The following is a 22,925-nucleotide window of genomic DNA, read 5'->3' on the forward strand; positions in this document are numbered from 1 at the left end:
AAAGTCAGGACAACAATCCCCCCGTCCCGACAAGGCCACGCCGGCGCGGTCCACAGCGCTCCGACCTTAGAGGAGAAATATTTCTTCTCAATGCCCCCCCCCGACAACTTCTATTGTGGATGTGAGAGAACAATTTGCTACAAGACGGACACACACATATCGAGTAGTAATATAATATATAAACTATTTTTCCTCTAAGGTTTTTTTGTGTTTCGAATTTTTTGTCAGAAATGACCAGTTATTCTTCGAATCAACGATTAAAATTCGTCTCTTTCCAACTCAGAAATTACATCATGATAATTAAGACTACAAACACATTTCATCATCTCACACATTCATCTTTTTTAATTCACTGCTATTTGAAGTGGTGCTTCATTTCCCGTGATTGGTGACTTTTCTGTGATTTAAGCACGAGTTGACGACTTTGCCAATTATCGCTAAAAACGATGCTGAAAATAAGCATTTCCCGTATTTTTTTCGAGCAATATGATCACCCTAACTAGAAACTACATCCAGAAAACCTCGATGCCAGAAAAGAAGAAAAGTGTAAAGTTTTTTTTTCCCCCTTCCGTTTCATTTTGTGGTGTTTGCTGCCGCCATCGAAGTTAAAAATCAAAAAGTGACTAATGCAGTGATGATCATCATCTAGTTCCCTACAAGCAGAGCCCTTAACTGAACCGATTGAACCAATCAGTTCCGCACATAAGGAGACTCCCAAAACAAAGTACTTTCCATCCAGCCGCCGCGACGGCAGACATTTAATGGTGCGATTCCCAACGTGGGAGAATCTACCGCGCCCCCACCCCCCCGGAACAAGCTACGGATATAACATAGGATCCTATGGGTTAAATTGCGTTGTGGGGGGCGGTGGTGGGAGAAAAATTTCTGCAGAAGGGGGCGATGGGACAAAATGGTTGGGAAATCACGTGACTCCGTGAAAAAGTTAGTTTGCCCATAGAGATATACAGTTCGGTCTCTAGATATTGGGTTTTAAGATTAAAAAAGGACTAGGGAACTCATCTAAAATGGAATTATTTCCTTTACTTCTGAAGTAATTGCTTCCAATTCTGGATTTGTTTCTTTCATTAATTCAGAAATTATTTCAAACATGAATATTAAAGATATTTTTTACCACTGCGATCAAGGACGTAATATTTGGTCAAACGCCAGTGGAATAAATTCAAAACAAGTGTGTATATATTTTATAGGGAGGGGGGGGGGGGTGGCAAGAAAATTCACATTGAAATTTTTAATCGTGAATTCATTCACACACGAGTGGTGCATCAATGGAATATCTTAAAATATAAACCCGAAAATTAGATTTCACTACTGATTGAATTGGATTCTTCTAGAAACATTTAAAAAAAAAAAAAATGATCTGAACTGATCAGAATTTAACAGTTTATTGGAATATTATGAATACATATTTCAGCAAGAAAAACCTAGAAACCTTTAAGTAAACAAAATAACAATAAACAACCGAAAACTTAAAAAGGCAATAAAGTAAAACATGCAGGAACATTAACATTGTCCCTTAAATTAATACATCCACATTCAATGGATTAACATAAAATTTCTGGACTAAAAAGTAATATATTATAAGAGTGGTCTTTAGTTTTACTACAGATTTATATAATACTGACAATTTCATACATATTTTCATCTACATATAAGTAAATTTTCCCGCAATATACAAAGCAGATATCTTCAGCATCAAATACAAAAATATGGCAATTTTCATAAACTTATAAAAATAATTCAATAAAAGATTGCAAAAACTAGGACTACCTCAGCATAAGATGTGAAATAGCACATGCAATAAACAACCACGCTGACAATATCAAAGAAGGGGCAGTACTACATTGATAAAAATGATCCATGCAGACTTGCTCGTAACCAAGACCAGCTACATCTACAATATAATTATTTGCTAACTTGGCAACATCTTGAGAACAGTTGGTCTTGATTGAATCCAAGGCACAATCTTTAAAATGCTTGTATTTGCTATGAAAAATTTTTTAATTAAATAGAATTGTCATAAACATTTGTATATTCTTAACTTGGTGAAACAAAATAAAAACAAACATTTGACATATCTGAATTTAAAATTCTTATATGCAAAACTAAGTTAAATAGTGATCCTTACATAATCGCTCCCTTCTCAAAGGATACAAATAAATTGGTCTGACGGCAAGGACAAAATCTGGCTAACATGACGGACACCAACTAAAAATTGAAAAACCGCAATTGTCTTGCCTTGATAAATTCTCTGGTTCATGAATTTATACAGGTGAAAAAGAAAACTATGCATTTATTTGTTTTCTCTCAATCTTTAGTTGGGGTCTATAATAGCCAGATTTTAAATCCGTCTCAGAGACCATTTTATTTTTATATTCTTTGAGAATGAAACGCAGAGTTGTTCCGAAACAATTGTAAGGATCATGTTTCAACTTAATTGAATTTAAAATTTGTTGGAAACCCCCCCCCCCCCCATTTCTTATTAGTTATTTATCTAAGTATTTGCTGCTTGTATAGTTCACTGATATAAGAAGATTAAATGAATAAGAAGATTAAATCAAGGACATATGCATCCAAGTGCCAGTGGAATAAATTCAAAAGTTTTCTTTCCTTATCAGTGAATCTATATTTACAACACTACCAAAAAGTTATTTTTACCTCGATGTCATCAAAATAAAATAATATAACTATTACCCCCTACTATATAAACCTAAGAGCAAAAAGAGAAAAAAGGTATACAAAGGTGAAAAGAAACCTATACTTTGTACCTACTCTATTGTGTAAGTAATACATAGATTATTAAAAATTATTTTTCTCATGCTAATTACATAAACCACATTTTAAAAAGTGTCATCTGAGTCAGTGTTCACGAGCAAAGTTCTTACAAATACAGCACTGGATCATTCTGATTTGCAAAATAATATTCATTGCAAAATAAAGTTTCAGAGAAAATAGCTTTTTTCTCACGATTACCATATATTGAAAATCATTAATTTTTTCTATTGACTTTCCAGTTTTTAGTTTTGAATCTTTGAGATGTTTCTTTGTCCAACAACCTGGTAATCTTTTTTGCTGCTGCTTTTGAAGCAAGGAACTCAAACTTTTAATTCTTCCATCCAGTGTAGATTTTGAGATCGGGATTTAAATTACGATCAACTAATACTGTTTTGCTCCATATTGGCATCCATGAAACAAAACAGCTCATATTCAGCGATTCCTTTAATTCTCTACTAATGGGTTCAAATGTTACTTGAAAATTAACAAATGCATTCATGATTTTACAATTCTCAAAACACTTAAGAGTATGGCAGATATGAAAAATATTGAAATATTTCTACCTAAAATATATATTTTGTGAATTTCTCAAAATTAAGTTAACCACAGCCCCCTAATCTTAATTCAAATTTCTTCAAGGGCTGAAAAGTAATTTAGCAGGTTTTGAGTGAATCGTAACAAGATTCAGAGAAAAATACCCTATTCAATTAGACCCACCTATATGGTTTTGCCTACTTTAGAAACGTGAAGGCAAAAGTGCAATCTACTGCCACCACTACTCCCTTCCCTTTCCTAACATGCAAACAATGAAACCAATACAAAGTATAATTGCCCAGACACCAAGCAAAACTGCAATGCTATAGAGAAATACGAATTTTCTTCACAAAGTGGTTCTCAAACTTTTCATTTGCAACTCTTGTCCATTCATGGTTTGTCTGCCCAGAATAGTTTGGCAGATATTCCCGCCAAATAAAAAACCACTCAAAATATAAAACACCAATCAATATCTCCAGCTCATTGAGACACCTCTGACAAAGGCCAGTGATGCTCTCTATAAGGGGAATAAAACCTTTAACCACTCAGTAAGAGCAAGTGCTCTACCATTAAGCTATAGAAGACAATTTCTTCTCTTAGAACAGAAGATTGGCAAGGCACTCATGAGAACAGTGGGAGAATGTCAAAAAATACCCATCATTAGCCAAGACATTCAAAATATCTGACAGTTTTCTTACCAGCAATCTGCTGTCAAACCTTGTAGATGAGATTCTGGATTTTTTACAGAACATTCTTTAACTGTCTGAGAAGATTCGCTTAAACATTTCTGGTCCTTCATTGCTATGAAATAAAAACACCAATGACAGTTTTAATAACTTAAATCCTGTTATGCAGATAACAAAAAAAAAAAAAAAACTGCTTAAAGGGTCAAGGCCGGGATTACAAAATAAAAGTTTGATAAAGAATACATTAATTTTTACAATAAAGATCCAATTACATCTTATGTAACCAATATGCTTATTTAATGCATTTTCTAAATTTAATGAGGAACTTACATAACTTTTATAGTGTAATCCCAGTCCAAGATTTAAAAATAAAATAAAAGATACATTATAAAACAAGAGGCCAAACTACACATTTAAAATCTGAAAAAAGCTACCTGAAACAAAAATACAGGTTCATAAAAAAAGAATTTTTTAAAACACATTCAAATAAACTTAATGTCATGTAAGAGACCAGAATAAATCATGGGCTCCTTACGTTTGTTGTACAACTTGTTCATCTACTCTGAATACTTGGGAAAAGTTTCCATGTATTTCGATGTGCCAGTCATCTGACACGAACCCTAATACAGATTGCTATTCATGCATGGCATAGCTGCCAACTTTTGAAAATGAAAATTCGGGAGATTTTCGCGCAAACCCGTATTTTATGCTAAAACCACTCACTAATAAATACAATAGGGATTTTTCCAAATAAAATAGGGATTTTCCAAACATAAAAGTTAAAGCGTAGGGAATAAAATCCCTACTCAAAAACTGAAGTCAAATTAAAATAGGGATTTTACACACATGGAAGTTAAACCCTTGGGAATAAAATTCCTACGCAAAAAACAAGTGAAATCGGAGGTCAAAACTTCAATGATGTAAAAATAAATATTGCGTTCAATCAGAAACGCTGTGAACAAACATTCTGAGCGAATGACCCCAAAATCATCGGAAGATGAAGGAAAACACCGTCAATTTTTGAAGAACACTGACTTTTTGTGACACTTGCTTGATGTTTATTTTCACTTCACGACTGATGATGGCAGTCTTTCCATGACCGATGTTTATGTCCGCAACACAACTTGTACAAAAAGGAAAAGTCTGCCCTCCTCTGGAACGTTTGATGAAAGGAAATTCATCGGAATAAGTATCTTTAAAATTTATTAAATATGTTTTTGCTTATCATTATTCATGCTTTGTTATATCGCACGTACGTAACTTAAACAAAAGAAATTTTGACCATATGCGCGTCACTATAATCTTCAATTATTATCCAGGACTATTGGCTGCTAAGCCATTTCCCTGCACGATAAGACAAACAACTTTCTTGTTACCATCAGAGGGTTTGTAAAACTTCTTTAAAAAGGGAATTTCCCCATTTACGACGTGTGACGTCATTTCGAAAGGGGAAAAAAAGAGGCTTCATGCCCCACAAGAAATTCCTTAGGGATTGTTTTCATAAGCGGGGATTTTTTTAATGAAGTAGGGAATTTTTAGGGACAATTAGGGATTTTCGTAAAAATTCGGGAGATTTAAGAACTTTTCGGGAGATCGAGCGATGAAGCTAAAATTCGGGAGATTCCCGAAAAATTCGGGAGACTTGGCAGCTATGGCATGGTATCGTGCTTGAAAAAAAAAGAATACAAAGAAAAAAAGATTGAATACCCTGTGATACCATCTGTCATTCACCCAGTGGTCCATGGAAAAGGATTGTCAATCCCCGATCCCCGCTAACATTCCGACAGCGATATGGAAGGTAATTGAAGTAAACTTAATGTGTCAGAAAATGTTCCAAGCACCAATGATACAGAAAAGTACCTCTTGTATCATAAAGAATCACACAATGTGAACTTCATGACCTGATTAGGGATTTAAAACTGCCAAAAGAATAAAGCTGAACTCTTAGAATCTCTATTGTAACAGTGGAACTTCCTGACAGATACAGTTAGAATACATATTTTTCGCAATCGTCAAAAAGAACATTTTTCAGCGGTGCAGATGACTTGCAATGATGTTGAAGGTTTGATACTGAACATTCTGTACAAAGAAGATTGAAGACTTTATAGATGTCTCAAAAAACAAGCCTGAAGGCTGCGCTATTACATAATAGTAATGAAATATCAATCCCTGTTGCTTATACAACTCTAGGTAAAGAAAGTTATCCCATGCGATGCCTTCTAGATCTTATAAATTACAATCAACATAAGTGGTTAGTATGTGGCGATTTCAAAATGATAGCAATTGTGCTTGGTCTATAATGTAGACAAAGTATTGCTGCTATATACATCAATGGAATAGCCCCGCGAAATATGCCCATTACAAACAGAAGGAATGGCCTCTACTAACAACTTCGTTGCCTGGCACTAGAAACATTTTATACGAATCTTTAGTCAACCCTAACATTGTTCTACCACCGTTGTACATAAAACTGGAACTTGTACATCAAGGCAGTTAATACTGCTTTACCTCCCCCCCCCTCCCCCATACGACTTAGATATGGAAACATTTAACATAAATATTCAAATGGATGTTTATTTGACAACCTTCTGAAATGGCAGTCATAAGTTATAAAGAAACACTACACCATACTTGCATGTGGAGAACACAGATTTAACTCCTTACAGAGCACGCACGCACACAGTGTATAAATATATATTCCAGTGGTGCCCTACCTAAGGTTACAAACATAACACCACGCTGCAAATTACAAAGACCTAGCAAACAAACTTATATGTGCCTACGAGAAAATTAGATGCAACATGCCATTAAAAATATATTTTATCTTTATATATTGATGTCTTCCCAGTGAATTGTGGTACTTTTGGTGATGAGAAAAAACAGCAATTCCATCGAGACATTTTTGTAATGATATAACATTAAAGGAAAGTGGTCAGTTTTGATGTTAGATTTCTGCTTGATAATCCAGAGATGTTCCCCACAAACGACAGGCAAAAAGACAGCATATATAAAAAGTTAAGTTAGCTAACTTATTTATATTCCTATAGTTATACGTAAAATGTAAACAGTGAAATTACGCAGAAATCTGAACCAAGAGGTAATTTTAAAGGAGATAGTGTTCAGCAACGCGAGATCTTTAAAGATATATATTTTAGATTAAAATATCTATCATTTTCACTGTTGATCAGTGTCCTATTTCTTTAAAACATCAACTGTCTTCTCTCCCCCCCCCCCCCCCAATTGTAAAGAGATAGAAAAATAATTTAGATACTTCCCCTATTAAAGAGACAGACTATTACCAGTTCAGTATTAGTAAGCAAAAGCATCAAATATAATAACCCATGAAAATACTACGTTCCATTGAAGGAGAAAATAATAGCCATGTAAGAGTTCAGATTATTTAATAGAACAAGTTATAGTTTACTATATCGTTCAAATTAATTCCATGGGGAGGGAAACCAATATAAAAGATGGAGTTATAAACCACACTATCAGAAACTTTTGATTAGTCCTTGCTGAACTGGGCAGCTATCTTTGACATCTAGTTGGCTTCGGCTAACACTATAACCCAAGGTAAAGCGTAATAATTTACTCCAGACAGCAAAAGCCTGTTTCAATAAATAAACCATCATGGACATATTAGTTCCCAACACTTACCTATGAATGATTATCATTAACCGATATGTTTTCGCTTTAGTTTCTTGTGCTGTTGTTCAAAACATTTGCTATCCGACTACTAGTCTTCTGCCCTCCCACCTGCGAAAGCGGCCAGATGAGAAAGAGGGTACTTAAGTTATAACCGTAGTTTTCTCACTATAGTGATTATATTGATTCACACAAAAAGATAGTCTCCCGCCAACAACGTGAGCCATCATGACAAAGCAAAATCAATTTTTAATTAGTGAACAATTTTGCTTCAAAATCACATTGCGATGGCTCATGCTGCTATGTAAGGATGATCTCCTGTGTAAAATCAATATAAAGATTCAATCACTAGCGAGCTGTGGCCACACCTTACAGTAATAGCCTATGGGGGGACCGCACGTCCCTATATCCAAATTTTGCTAGGTTTGCGGTTGACGGATGAGCCTCAAATTAATAGCACTGTTAACATCTTTTAAAAATTTTAATAAACTTATTATCGGATGCTAGTTTATAATTACCATGCAAAATAAAAATGTCGTTTTGGTGATCAATGCCATCTATAGCTAAATAGATGCTTAGACATTTGGCTAAGGGTTGCCATTATCAGCTGGTTTTACATCAACAGAGCATTCCTCGCCAAAATTCATGAATAGTGTCGAGGACCCGCTTTAACGAAATGCTATCAATTCTTATATAAACTGACCAAAGAATAAGTGGGAAGGACCACTGAATTAAAATATACAAGATAATATAAATTACAATGTATGATATTTTACAGTCTAAAAGAAAAAAAAAAAAATTTACCAAAAATTTAATCCCAAAAATAGAGACTAATACTATCAGTGTGTATCTTATTTTTGGTTTAAGATTTTAAAAAGTTCTTTATAAATACAGCAATTCATAAATTTAATCGTCTTTCTCAAATTCATTAGAATTATTAATTACAGAAATAGTTTAAAATAAAAAAATAAAGTACTAAAATGAAACAAACACCAAAGTGAATATACAGAGGCTTTTAAAGTTTAAAATGTCCTATAAGTATTTCAAATCTGACAATTTATGGCTCATAAAAATTAAACTTTCTTGTAACTTTGTAGATAATTTTTGATACTTTAATATTTATAACTAAAGACTTGACAGTTTTCAGAAATGTTAACTGCTAAATTGGTTTACACACAAGTCACAAGAAATTCTACACACATTATTAGATTTCACATCAGCATTCTTCATACGTGCCTACCATAAACACATTGTCAATATAAGTCGCTTTATATTTCTAAAATATAGACAAAGTCAAACACAACTAAAAATACAAAGATCTATAATAAAAATCCAAACCTTTGTAAAGAGGCGTTCCTATACTGCATAGTTCAGACATTATAGAATGTGAAGCATCGACAGCCTCTAGCAATTCTGGATTTTCACACATTCCTTTCAGATCATCCATACAGAAGAAAGTGTCTTGGGCAGTCCTTTAAAAGTTTCAATCGTAATTTCATTAAGAATAAATTTTATTAACATTAAAACAAAGACAGCATGTATAATGATAGAAGGTTGGATTAAAGAGACAAGGACAATCCACCATCAGGTATGAACAAAACATTTGATAATTCATCTAAACCAGCTGTTCTCAACCGGTGCTCCTTGTGTACTCTACAGGGGCTTCCCGGCCACTTGAGGAAAAAACAGCAAAATTTAAAAATTTTTAAATAGTAAAAATGAATCCAACTTTGATGAATTAAAAAATTAACCTACAGGGCTCCGCCATAGAATTTTACTTAAAAAGGGCTCCACAAGTCAAAAAGGTTGAGAATCGCTGATCTAGACCATGACTAGAACAATTTTTCAACCAGTTTAATTCTAAATAGATATACAATTTTAAATTATAGATATGGTTGTCTATAGTGGTATTGCGGCATGACAAATTCGGTACCAGCCAAGTACAAGATGGATAATGGATCCCTTAATCTTTTTCCATGCAAAACATAAAATAATTTGTAACTTTCAGAAATGCATAGACTTCAATTTAATTATCGTACATGAGAAATTTATTAAATGCCATCTCAAAAATTGGCTTACAGCTATTGGCTAAATTATTGGCTAAAAGTGCTTACACCCATTACCTCCAGACCTCGATCATTCTATTAAATATAAAAATGTTTGCTTAGATCAAAATGAAATTAAGACACCTGTATATTCAGTGTGTTAGAGTTACACCTGAAATAAATATTTCAGCAAAATTAATAAAATGCCATAAAGAAATGCCAATCTCAAACTACTTACATACACGTGTTATTTATTCTTTCCTCACTGAAATCAAAGCCCCGATCAGGATTCGCTAGAATTAAAAATTCTGTGATACAGCATAGCACGTATGTTGCAGAGCAATAATTAAGCACAGCTGCTGCAGTGGTCTCGCTAAGTACTGAAATTGAAAAAAAAAAAAATTAAAGATAATGTTTGAGTAATATGCAAACATTTCATGCACATACTCTACACAGACTATATTCTGCATACGAAAGTCTACTGTATCCATTATATTCTTTCTTTGCAATTTTCTAACCTTACAGAATACTAGCAATTCAATCACCATTATTAGCTAGATTTAACTACAATATGTAGTTTATTCTTGTGTTAACTAGTTCTTTCTCCCTCATAAGAAAAGTTTTTAATATATGCAGTGTGAAAGTTCTACACAGGGCCGCAACTAGATGGTTGGTCACCTGGGACAAGTGCGCATTTTGGTGCCCCCTGTAATATTGGAGGAGGTTTGAAAATAAAATTTGTGCCCCCTTCTGGTCTAGTGCCCGGGGCACGAGACCCACCTGCTCTCCGAGTTGCAGCCCTGGTTCTACACATACAAATATTCATTTGTTATAGACCTTTACCAGCCCATAAAGGGACTATTTGGGGAAGGGAACCTTCTATATCCATGGGCGTATCCAGTGAGGGGCAACTGCCCCCCCCCCAAAGAGAAATTAAAATGTAGTAATCGACACAGCATAGACAATTTAGTACCAGTGAGTTGCCCCCCCCCCTCCTAGTTCAGATCCTGGTTATGCCCTTGTCTATATGCAATCAATTTTTCTATTAAGATTAATTACACAACTTAAAGCTTAAATAGACTCTTGATGAATAGTGTTGAAAAGAGCAGAGACAAGACCAAAAATAACCCTATCGATGTATTGGGACAAGCTATTCATTATACATACAGAGAAGGATGCATCTTTTCCGTATTAATACAATGAAACCCGTAAGAAACTGAACGTCAATTGACTGAAATATTCAGTTTCAGACAGATTTCCATTTTATGAAAGAACAAATAAAGACACTAATTATTGAACAGATGTATTCCGATTGAGACTGGTTTTGCCTCATATAGTGTCAGTCTTGCACAGGTTTCACTGTACAAGATTATATAGTTTTTACAAGAGATTTTTGAAAAAAAAAAAAAAAAGTGGCAGAGACGAGATACTGGGACTAACTCGGGCCTCTCGAATGCCAGTCAAGTGCTATACCAACTAAACTATAGCAACAGAATATTTCTTTTGTAGAGCATATCGGGTTAGAGTCTCAGTAGCGGCAGAAGTTTAAAAAAAAAAAAAAATCTAGTATCTACATATAAATAGCTAGTTTTCAATACTATATTTTATTTATTGTTGGACAGTTATTGCTGTACACGATTTATTAAATAGGTGAAGGATGCGAAAATTATAGCTTGTAGATACTTTCTTCACTTTTTAACATGCTGAGATTCAGTAAAACAACAGCGAGGGAGTTAAAGAAATAAAAAGGAAAGAACATGTACAACTTTCTATAAAACTAATCTTCAATCTAATGCTTCCAAAAGCACAGAGCCTCGATAGGACATTATGTTAACGATATATTGGACCACGATATATTAACGATGCGTGTTGCTGGGAAAGATTACTCAATGTTCATGTCTAATTTTAAGCTTGCGAGCACTAGATTACACTTTACTTAAACCCCTTGAGATTATATTTAAGGATTATTAAATACAGATTTCAGGCACATTTGTTAAAGAATGTTTAGTTTAATGGACAGTGCTCGTGACAAGTTGAAGAGATTCTTCAATAATACAGATCAACCCTTAACTGCCATTGTGAAAATTCTGTGCATAACTGGCGTCGTGAGGTCAAAATGACCCCAGCAAATATCAATGCAATTTTTAAAAAAAATCTACAAAAATAAAAATATTTCATAAAAACAATGGTTTTTTTACACGACTTCAATTAATTTAAAGGTTTAAAAAAATTCAGAGTTTTCTCGAAAATAGTTTTTTTATTAAGACACTCATTCGAAAGAATAGAGGGATATACGACTTGAAAATTTTTCAAACCCCGTTTTCCCACAATATTGAAAAAATAAATACGATTGAAATACTCAGAAAATAAAATTCACAAAATTAAAAAAATATTTACTATATTTTCACAAGCACCAAAAATCTTATTTTAAATCTGAAATACTGTGCGCTGTAATGTGTAATAGTTCATATAGATGGCGCATCCTCATGCGTATAGTTTTCTCGATGAATTTCCTCACTTTGACACTTCGCTTCAAGAGTCATTCATTTTAGAGCTGAACATTTTGAGTAAGAAGTTTCATCATTTTGATACCGAAGCTATTTGCATCATAGTACTTTCAAACACAATTACATGATATCTCATATTATCACTATCCTCATATTGGATATCTGATGTTTCACCATTATTTCATACAATTATTAAAAAAAAACACATTCTTCTGATACGCCATTCCCATCCAAACACTCTGGCTGTCAGACAGAAAAAGACTTACGCAAGTGGTGTGGTCATTTTAACCCCACAGAAACTGATCAATGATATAGAGGGAAGAAAAAATTTGTCAAACACGTGTAAACAACTAGCTTGAAAAGATAGAATAAAATGGTTGAGATACATTTCTCAAGGGGGTGAGAAAGTGCATGGGATAAAAATGATTCTACCATGCCAGTTAAGGATCAACGAGTGGATCAGATCTGGTATTTCAAGTTCTGAATAAAATACGGCGAAACCACAGTTACATTATGGACCTATATAACGATACCGGACCAAGTGAAACAATTATAGTAGAGTTATTATATTGAAAAGCATTATCATTTGCTGTCAAGTTTCTGCTGCTATTGACATCTTTTCTAAATTTGTGTTAGTACTACAAAAAACTTGAGAATTAATTCGCTACAAAATATTTTAATTGATTAGCCAATAGAAGAACCTAGTTATATATGGGTGCATATATATTGCTTCTGTAAAAGAGGTATATTACAATGCACTCTGGTGTATCATAACTAACAATACATAACACTTTCAGCAATTAAAGGAAAAGTCCTCAGAAAAAAAACATCTACAAACATATTGAGCACACAATAATGTAGCAGTTTAAAAAACATAATTAGAGGAGTTTATCCTAGCAAAGGATTTTGTATCGAGGAGTTTAATATTATTGTATGGGAGCTTCCAACGAGAGAGATTTGAAAAAAAATATATATTGTTATGGCAAGCATTATACGTGCCTATTTTTATGGCATCGTGAATAAATTAAGTAGGTTTGCTTTGACATTGGAGGGCCGTGGCGAAATAGTTTCTAGTCATACAACTTCTATTTGGCAATCGCCTCTGCAAAGAGCCACTTTTTGACAGCACCAAATGACTGTTTCAAGAGCTTCACTGTAATTATGGAAAATTTTGAGTGTTACTTATATATTTTACAGCCGCCACGGTGACCTGGGATTTTTCTGACCTTGTTTTAATGTGCATATTTTAAAATGTGTTATTCGCCGAATTAAAAACTATATTAAAAAACGATCTTATTCCAATAGCCTACTGCACAGGAATCAGAACCTAGGGACTGAGGCCATTTGAGGTTCCCCAATAATTTCCCAAAAAACAATGTTATAGAAACATCTACATACGCGCTCGAGTCCCGCATATATGAGAGAACTAAAAACTTTCAGCACCCCCCCCCCACTGTTTTCAAAATATATTAACAATTTTACCCTTAAAAGACCTGTTTATCGACATTAAATTTAATTAACTACTAAATCACTCACGTAGCCAGTTCCTCAAAAGCATCCACAGGTGAATTGGTTTTAATGAATGCTCACTGGGAAAATTTTTACAGGAGGCCCACTGGCAAGTGCCCATAAATCCAGGGCCGTCTCAAGAGCATCATGGACCCCCCCCGGGCCAATTGGTTTTCCTGAGGCCCTACCTCCTAAATTCTAGAAAATTTCAACCGAATCTCATTTATGTGAGGCCCCCCCTTTTCTCCTGGGGTGCCCGGGTGGGCCCATGCGTTAAGACGGCATTGCATAAATCTACTTAAAAAATAGAATCTGGTTTATTTACTTCTGAACTAAATTATCCAACTTCTAAACCACTTGACAACTTAATGACATACTGGCCCTTAAAAATCATTTACGTACTTGGCAACTTAGTAAACTACTAACAGGTGTAAATGACCCTTAATACTATTTAAATTATTACTTCCAACTTCAGTATTTGGATAATAAACCAAGCAATTTTCTTAAACTTGTAGACTTCATTTACACATTTTTTTTTAATAGACTTTAAAATTATCCAACAATCACTACAATGTATAGCACTTAAATCAACGACACATTTAAAAACCCTGTAAATAAATGCCTTTAAACGGGACCGTCTTAAGGTATCCGACTACGTTGAAAACGTCATTTTGGAAGAAAATATGGATTTTATTTTTTATTTTTGATCAAAGCCCTATTTGTTGAGATTCCAAAATGGGCCTCGTTTTGCTTGTATGATGCTTAGAATCAAAGTTACGTTAACTTTAGTGTTGCGTTTTTACATACAAGTAATACTGTGGTGTCCTTATAAGAAATGACTAAAAGAACTAAACTGATAAGAACATACAACGCCACCTAGTGTTGTGTAAGGGAAACTAGCGAGTTCCACCTCGGACATCAAGTAGACAAGATGTCTAAATGTTCTGCTCTTTCCGCTTTATAAATTCTTCCTATCTATATGTATAATCTATCTAAGTCTAACGTAATAATAAATACTCATCAAAATAAATACCCATGTGTTATCCACTCGGCTAACAAAGTGTTAAAGAAAACACAACAAATACGAGAATAAAGACTTTAAACATGTTTTACGAAGAATGCTATTTTTGACATTTTACTTGACTGACACGATTTGTAAAAATTGATGCATTGCATCTTTACGAAATTTTAATGCGATATTTTCCTATAAAATTGTTGAGGTTACGAACCCAAATCTATGGTCTATCACATTTTTTGAATTACAGTGTTTTATAGACAAAATGTAGGATGAAATTTCAAAAAAATTCACACGTACTTAAACATATGTTGGTGTAACTTATGAACATATCGTGCAATCCTTCAAATTTTGGTTCCTAACCTGCAACATTAATAGCTAAATGCACTGTGAAAATCACAAAGCATTTCATTAATAAAATTTTTTGCAATCGTGTTTCGAATATCACATGAATTTCGCCTAAAATTTGACGTAAAAACTACTTTTTCATAGAAAATACAATAGATAGACCAAAATTTGTCACTGTTTTGACCATTTCAAGACACTTTCTATCAAAAAAATGTATTTAAAGTTCACTCTAGAACCATTTTAAACAAAAGTGACAAGAAATACGGATACCTTAAGAGCACCATGGGCCAAATGATTTTTCTGAGGCCCTACCAGGCAAATTTTCCGAAAATCTCAACCAGATTACCTCCAAAAACTAAATTTCAGTCAAAATACAGTATTTTAAATTTTAAAAAGAAAAAGCCAGGATTTTTTTGAATGTTATTATTCAAGAATTAAAAATCTAAATTAAATGTAAATCGCAACCCGTAGTCCCAAGAGATAATTTAAGCATAATTTTTATTCTTGCGAAATTTATAGAATCAATAAAATGTCTCACCAGCGATCAGCAGCACGAGAAACTTCATCGCCAAAAAAAAACGCACACACACACCTGTTGCTTAACGACGCACGATTATCTCAAACAAAACACAGACAGAACGATGTCACAAGCGCGAGGAAAAGCCGGTGAAGCGAGTACATACATACACACAAAACCTCGTGCCGGAATTATGCAAATGAGGATACCTACTTATCACCACGTGGCGGGATTTTTGGCGACAGAGGAACAGGGAGAGCTAATTTAAATACGCTTATGTACCGAAATCTATTTCTCGGGGTTTTTTCCGCCGTTGTATTTCGGAAAAGTATTTTTAAAGAAAAGAAAAAGAGAGGCGGAGGAAATGAATCACGGAATCTGTGATGCAATATCAGATAATGCTCATAAAAGCGAGAAAAAAGCTAAAATCCAAGGACGTATTTCCTTTTGATAAAGCTTCAGAAGTAGATGACAGTTTGCGGAAACTCGTTTTCTTTTTCCTCAACTTCTTATTGGAAGAAAGCGAGGAAAAGGAATATATAAAAAGACTAATCGTGACGTTTCGGCAGGTACTATGTGATCTCAGGGCTATTTTGTATGAGGCTCGATTTGGGATAATACTCGATTTTTTTTTTTGTGATCAGGGCCGGTACTAGATGATTTGATCAGCCAGGGTGTAAGCACGCATTTTGGCGCCCGCGTAATCGGGGCCGATTCTGGACATTTTTCAAAGTGTAAGCGAATAATATTTTGGTGAACAAAAAAATCACCTCTCCCCTTTAGTTAGCGCCCTAAACAATTGGGGGGGGGGGGCCTTTCAGTTGGCGCCGCCTTCTGCGGTAGCTGGCTCGCATGATTCAAGACCCGACTCTGCCCATAATGCCACATGCAGCGAGGTTAAAGGGTGAAATTCACGCTCCTTCTAGTCCGACGCAACAGGCCCTTCCTGCCCACCGTAGTTGCGGCCCTGCTTGTGGGTTCAGAAGGTGAGTATTCAGTTGAATGGATTGGATTTCCGAGCTTGCATTCGAAACTTTTCCTGAACTCTGTGAGCAGTTTTGGGCAGTGCCGTCTTAAGACATGAGGCCCACCTGGACCACGGGGGTGCAATTTTTATCATTTAACCTCCTTTTCAACATTGCAAGGGAGCGCTGAAATGCGTGCTTTTGACCCTACTACTACACCACACATGCACCTAGTCCATATTCCTATGCGGAACCTCTAACGAATTGGTACATGCGGGAATGTACGTGTAGTGAAACCTGACGTGAATAAGTTTGTTTCTGTGTAATGCTGCCATCTGCCACCAGTTTTTCTAACTATGAGTGAAGTGTCGTGATTGAATAATTTATCGTTGCAGGCCTGTTGCTCTCTGTGGCGAGACTTGTTAATGGGGAGATCGGCTAGCATTTGCGCCTCGAAGTTGAAAACCACAGGAAACCAACTTCAGCCGACCACCACTGTGGTGACGGTGGGGTTCGAACCCGGATCCTCGCTATTCGAGTCCGTCAATATGACCACTCGACCACCACAGCGGCATTCCGTGCTTGACCCTGCCGATCAAGCATCGATATATTTGTCATCATGTGCACATACATTAGATCACTCAGCTCAGTCATTGATGATGGGGGGGGGGGGGTGCGAAGGGCACGGGTCGCAAAAACAGGATAAAAATACTTTGATTACATTTTGACTTTAACGTTCGTAAAGTTAACAAAGCAAATAGCTTAAAATTCTATCCACGCCCCACGGAGGCCCCCACAGTGTTAGGGTTTAACAGGGCTCCAGCCCTGGATGATTCATATCACTTTTCGTTTTCATACTGTAAATTCACTGCGGTAGGACCCGCCAAAGATCCTAGCCTAGGAGGCTTTGCTGCAGGATGTGTGAAGCCATGCCAAGACCTCCAAAATTCAAGCATCGAACCCAGGGCCTCAACTAGATGCTTGGTCATCCGGGCAAGTGCGCATTTTGGCGCCCCCCTTGTAATGTTGAAGGAGAGGTTTGGGAATAAAATTTGCGCCCTCCCCCTCTAGTCTAGCACGCGGGGCACGAAACCCGCCTGCTCCCCATAGTTGCGGCGGCCCTGATCGAACCCTCTGGCCGGTGGATCTAATGCCCCGAGCGCTGGATCACAGGAAGCGCTAAATTCTATCTTTAAAATTATTCAAAACTACACGAGATAGGCTAAATGCATGCTTGCCCGGCTAAAAGAGTATCTAGTTGGAGCTCTGGGTTTCTCGATTCTCATCTCCGACAACCCCCTGCCCCAACCTAAGTGCCTATGGGCACACTTCAGCGGTACTATCGACCAAATTTATTGTCGAATACTTTTTATGTCCATGAAATAGTAGTTTGAAAGTTATTCTCGGGTGCCTATATGAACCTGGCGTGGACCAGGGTGTTCATGGACACTGGGCTGAGGCGCCGACACGAAGTAAATATTGGGGGCGGAGGGCTGAAAGTTGCCGGTCGTCCTGTGTATAGCGCGTACGCAGGAGAGAGAGAGAGAGGGGGCATTATATTGCTTTTCAGAAATTATTGGGGGGGGGGGAGGGAAGATGCCCCGTGGTGAGTCAAACGTTGACCCATCCTGGGTTGCGGCACCTACGACACCGGGAGATGGGAAAATCCCGTTTTGAGGGCCGCAAAGCTGTTTTTGCATCGGGCCGCTAAATACTTAAGCACATCCTTGACGAGCACCCACAGGTTCGAAACACTTCACATGTCCTTGTCTCCGCCCATGTATTAATAAGTGTATAACAAGGGGGGGCCCTCATGATAATGAGATTTGATGGCTACGATTTTCGCGCGCGCGCACGCGAGAGAAAGCATAGAAATTTATATGTAGTAGGTACTTTTTTTCAACTAATTGGGGGGGGGGGGCCCAGATGATCACTTTGCCCAAGGGCACATGATGCTTTTAAGACCGCCCTAATCTTACCACATGCCCTCTCCCCCAGCTGGCATGAAAATGAGATCTGGTTTTCCGACTCAAAGCATGTGATTTTTTGGAACCCTCAAATTTATAGGCAATAAGGGGGGGGGGGCCCTCAGAAAATTCCCATTTTTCTCAAAGCCCCATGATGCACTTGAAGGTGGGTGCACACTCGCAGCGCTGCGCAGCGAAAAACCGATTCTTTAGATGGAGCTGTGCACGGCCAATACCACCTTTTAGTAAACTGTAGTAAAGCTTGTGATGGCACAGCGCAGTCGATGAGAATAGGAAAATTATTCAATCATAGTCAGAAAAACTGATGGCAGATGGCAGCCATACACATAACAAACATTGACAGAAACAATTATTACGTAAGGCTCACAACACGCACCCCGCATTCCAACATGTACCAATGTTCGTTAGAAGCTCCGCAGGGAATATGGACAAGGTGTATGTGGGGGTTTAGTAGTCGATGTGGGTGGTAAACAGCGCAAAATTGCGTATCGATACGCGAGCGATATCCATGGAAGTCGGTACATCAAAGAAATTGGCTCATTTGTGCGCGTATTTTATTTTTGAATTGTGTTTTCTACTTCCGAAGGCGAATCGCTGTCTGGCGCGATGATCAGTATATTCTAGCGCCCGCTCTACATGGAACAATACTATTCGCCCACGCTCACCTCTCTTCGTTAACCACACTTATGATCAAGGACGTAATATTGCGTCCAAACGCCTGCGGAATAAACTCAAACAAGCTCTCTCTGTTTTCTTTCCTCTCTCCTCGTGATCACGAGGCTTTGCTGTAACCCTACGAAATCGTTCTTTTTACCTTTCTTCTATTTTTATACAGTTAATAGTGATTCCCCCCGCATAGGATGTATCCTTCTATTATATACATATAAGAGCAAAATAGAACAGGCAGGGTGAGGGTGAAAAGAGAAATCCACTTCTCATATATATATATATATATACCCGCTCTCTCTCTATACTTATCTATTGTACCGTTTTCCTCTTTCATTTGTTTTTTTCTTTTCTTCTGCTTTTTTTCTTTAACTTCTTTCCTTTTTTTTTAACGTGCGGTTAGGTTATGACAAGGTTACCATATTTATCGCCCATTCGTCAAATAGATATCATCCGAATTTCATGCCAATAAATTGTAAGCGAAGAGGTTAAACAGCCTCATAGACGGATTTACCATGAGCAGGCCTGAATGGAGAAAAGGGGATAAAATGTTTGTTGTGCAAAACCTTAAAAGTCCCTTTAGGCAACTTTCACGCACCCTGGAAAATACTGAGCTTTGTCGGTAAACATGAAAGAGGCGCAAAGACGCCGCGTACATCCATGATTCCGTTTATCAGCACCTTAATTAGAAATTACTCTGCTCTTTTCGGTTCTGTTATGAGCTGCTATCAGATTTTTTCCGCGTATCGGAGAGGTGTTTACACCACTGCAGGTGTAAACCCGGCTTAAGATGGTTTCGGTTTTAGGTTGCTTGCATGCTTTTCATTCAGGGTTGTCCAACTTTTTTAGAGAAGCGCAGGTCGATTGTTTGATAGCCTGTAGCGGAGCGCAACGGAATATATATAAAATTTGTTCATATTAAAGCACGTGTACATAAGCGGGCGGATCACATGCAATGAAAGCATTCGCAATTGGTTGTTCAGTAATTTGAACGATTCTTGAGCTGTTTTAACTGGACCCACCTGGAATCGATTTTTTTCAACGGACACAAAGGAAAGAAAGGAACATAAAGGAAGTTCGTGTGTGCCCACGAGCAGATTAGAACCGTATGAACATCCCCTCCCGTGACTCCTTTGGCCTTGTCATCTTTTACCGTGGCTCCCTACATTCGTCCAGAAAATAATTATTTCGATGCTCTGACCGGGCACACATCGATACACCATCTCTTAGCGAGGTTCTATAAGCTGCGCGCGACGCAGGCTTTGAGAACAATTGTCGTGGGATTGTCTAAAAATAAAGGGGCACCCCCGGGGTGTGAATTTGATTATAATTTGCTTCCCTACACAACTAGTAGAACCTTGCGACCCACCCGATTTTGTCGACTAACGAGTAGTGTCCATTAATGGGTAGTAAAATACATTCAGACCGGAGGTTCCGCATTAGCTTGTTTTCTACACTAGCGAGCATAGGCGTACGCAGAATTTTTTCGAGGGAAGGGGGGCGGGGTTTCAGATTTTTTTCCTTTTGGGGAGTTTACGTTTTTTCCTGCAAAATAACACTACAATCTTGGCTCCGGGGGGAGTTCTAACCCCCCCCCCCTCCCCTGCGTACGCCAATGATAGTGAGGCCTTTGTACACTTGGGGCCGCAGAAGTGTACACGACCCTCACAATGGGAGCCCAATAGAGTTCCAGCCCTTCTATTTGTTTGTTTTTCTTACTATCACAGAGGGCCCTTGAAAAATCCTAACCTCGAGCCCTGGATGCATCTTGTTTTTTGTGTGATAAATTTAGTATAAAAAAGGGACCCGCAGAAATTCTAGCGTTGGAGGGCCCCCATAAAATTCTACACAGCCCTTTAAAGGAGGGAGGCCGACAAGACTCTAGCCCGAGAGGGTCACAGCATAAAAAAAAATCCCTTACTTATTTTATTTTTAATTAAAAATTTATCATAAGGGTCTGGTGGAAAATCTTGGATATAAGTCGATCAAACATTATGGCGTATGGGTCTAGCCAAATCCGCCTATAGATGCTCTTGTTAGGACGAGGTAATCCAGCACCTCCTAGAAATAGAAGGCCTCTGCACTCTTTGCCATAAACGTCATTGAAACACAGCATCCTGTTTCGTTTCTTCTTAGTTTGGCGTAGAATCTTCCTGATTGGCTCACAAATACCACACAGTGATTGGATGTAGGGCATAGAAATCACCAATTCTGAGCCCGATCATTTCTTTTCCTCACAGCGATGATACTGGCAAGAGCAGGGAATTTTTTACCCTGAATATTATGCGGGAAAATGGACTACTTACTGACGTCACAGGCAGACTGCGGAGGCCTTCTATCTCTAGGAGGTGCTGGGTAATAACACTTTAGGAAAAGGAAGAAGGGGGGAAAGAAAAAAATATAAAAGGAAAAATTATACTAAATAAATGTAGATAATTTTTTTTCGAGTTCTCTTTCGCTCTTAAATGCTTAGAAAGATACATCGTATGTGTGGGGGGAAAAAAGCAGAAGTGAAAAGAGGGGAAGAAAATACAAGGGTTACTATAAAGCTTTGCGATGGTGAAGACAGAGAACTTGTTTGAATTGAGGCATGTGTAGTGCTTTCAATGACTTTTTCGCGTCGGTTTTTAATGGAGATAATGATATTCGATATACGGGTGTTGCATGGGGTAATAAAACCCTCAAGGATATTCAAGTAGAAGACGTGGAGGTAATAAATCTTCTAAGAAATGTATGTGCAAGCAAAGCACCAGGACCAGATGATATCTATCCCAGGGTTCTCAGGGAAGGTGCTAATGAATTGCTGGGGCCAGTCGCACAGATATTCAGGAGTAGTGTTGCTGAGGGTATCGTCCCGAGAGATTGGAAACTGGCTAACGTTGTTCCGATATTTAAGAAGGGTAGTAGAGAAGTGGTGTCTAATTATCGTCCAGTGAATTTGACGAGCTCCCTCTCGAAAATTTTGGAAATTATCATCAAAAGGCAGTTTGTGAAGTGGATAGACGAGAATAATGTATTGTCGGATAATCAGCATGGGTTCAGGAAGGGGAAGCCATGTGTAACTAACCTCCTTTGCTTCTATGATTACGTGACTAAGGCTTTGGGTAAGAGCAAAAATGTCGACGTTGTTTACCTTGATTTCCAGAAGGCATTCGATCGGGTCCAACATGGCAAACTCTTGAAGCGTTTACACGAGATTGGAATAGGGGGCAACTTGCTGAATTGGATAGAATCGTGGTTAAGAGATACGTCGCAACGAGTTATGGTGAACGGGGAATTCTCTGGTTGGACAGACGTCACAAGTGGAGTTCCTCAGGGAAGTGTCCTTGGCCCCATACTTTTTTCACTTTTTATCGACAAACTCGATCAGGGTATCGATGCAATTACTAGCAAATTCGCAGATGATGTGAAGCTAATGGGGGTAATCGGGAATGAAAGCGATAGGGAGTTGCTCCAGACCAACTTAAACAAGATTGCAGCATGGGCAAATGAATGGGGCATGACGTTTAGCGTAGATAAGTGCATGGTCGCTCATTTTGGTTCGAACAACCCATGGTTATCTTACGAGTTGAATGGTGTCACTATCCCGGATGCAACTAGAGTCATCGATTTGGGAATTCTCATTGACGAGCGACTTAAGTTTTCTGAACATTGTTCAGCGGTGGTCAAAAAAGCGAATAGAATGCTTGGTCTCATTTTCAAAAAGG

At 37.3% G+C, this 22,925-nt stretch overlaps 1 protein-coding gene across 1 annotated transcript; it reads right to left on the bottom strand.

Moving 5' to 3' along the window:
- Window positions 1–1,379: 1,379 nt before the first annotated feature.
- LOC149088003 (uncharacterized) lies at window positions 1,380–16,083 on the bottom strand. Its single transcript, XM_089243627.1, has 5 exons — window positions 15,621–16,083; window positions 9,942–10,083; window positions 8,997–9,130; window positions 4,026–4,128; window positions 1,380–2,004 (listed from the first exon to the last, which is right to left on the bottom strand). The coding sequence occupies exons 1-5, from the start codon at window positions 15,646–15,648 to the stop codon at window positions 1,785–1,787; spliced, it is 627 nt and encodes a 208-aa protein (XP_089099753.1). The 5' UTR covers window positions 15,649–16,083; the 3' UTR covers window positions 1,380–1,784.
- Between the last annotated feature and the right edge of the window lie 6,842 nt (window positions 16,084–22,925).

This window comes from Pholcus phalangioides, unplaced genomic scaffold (genome assembly GCF_987345545.1).
Source record: "Pholcus phalangioides strain wild (caught in Gottingen) unplaced genomic scaffold, Ppha-v1.0 ptg000003l_1, whole genome shotgun sequence".
Classification (NCBI taxonomy): Eukaryota; Metazoa; Arthropoda; class Arachnida; order Araneae; family Pholcidae; genus Pholcus; species Pholcus phalangioides.

What these genes read in the sequence shown, in the direction of transcription:
- LOC149088003 (XM_089243627.1), bottom strand. Translation starts at nt 15,648, where the DNA reads ATGAAGTTTCTCGTGCTGCTGATCGCTG. An exon ending in TCTCGTGCTGCTGATCGCTG is followed by an intron (nt 10,084 to 15,620) that starts GTGAGACATTTT and finishes TTTCAATTTCAG; the next exon opens with TACTTAGCGAGACCACTGCA. An exon ending in AGGAACGCCTCTTTACAAAG is followed by an intron (nt 4,129 to 8,996) that starts GTTTGGATTTTT and finishes TTTATTTCATAG; the next exon opens with CAATGAAGGACCAGAAATGT.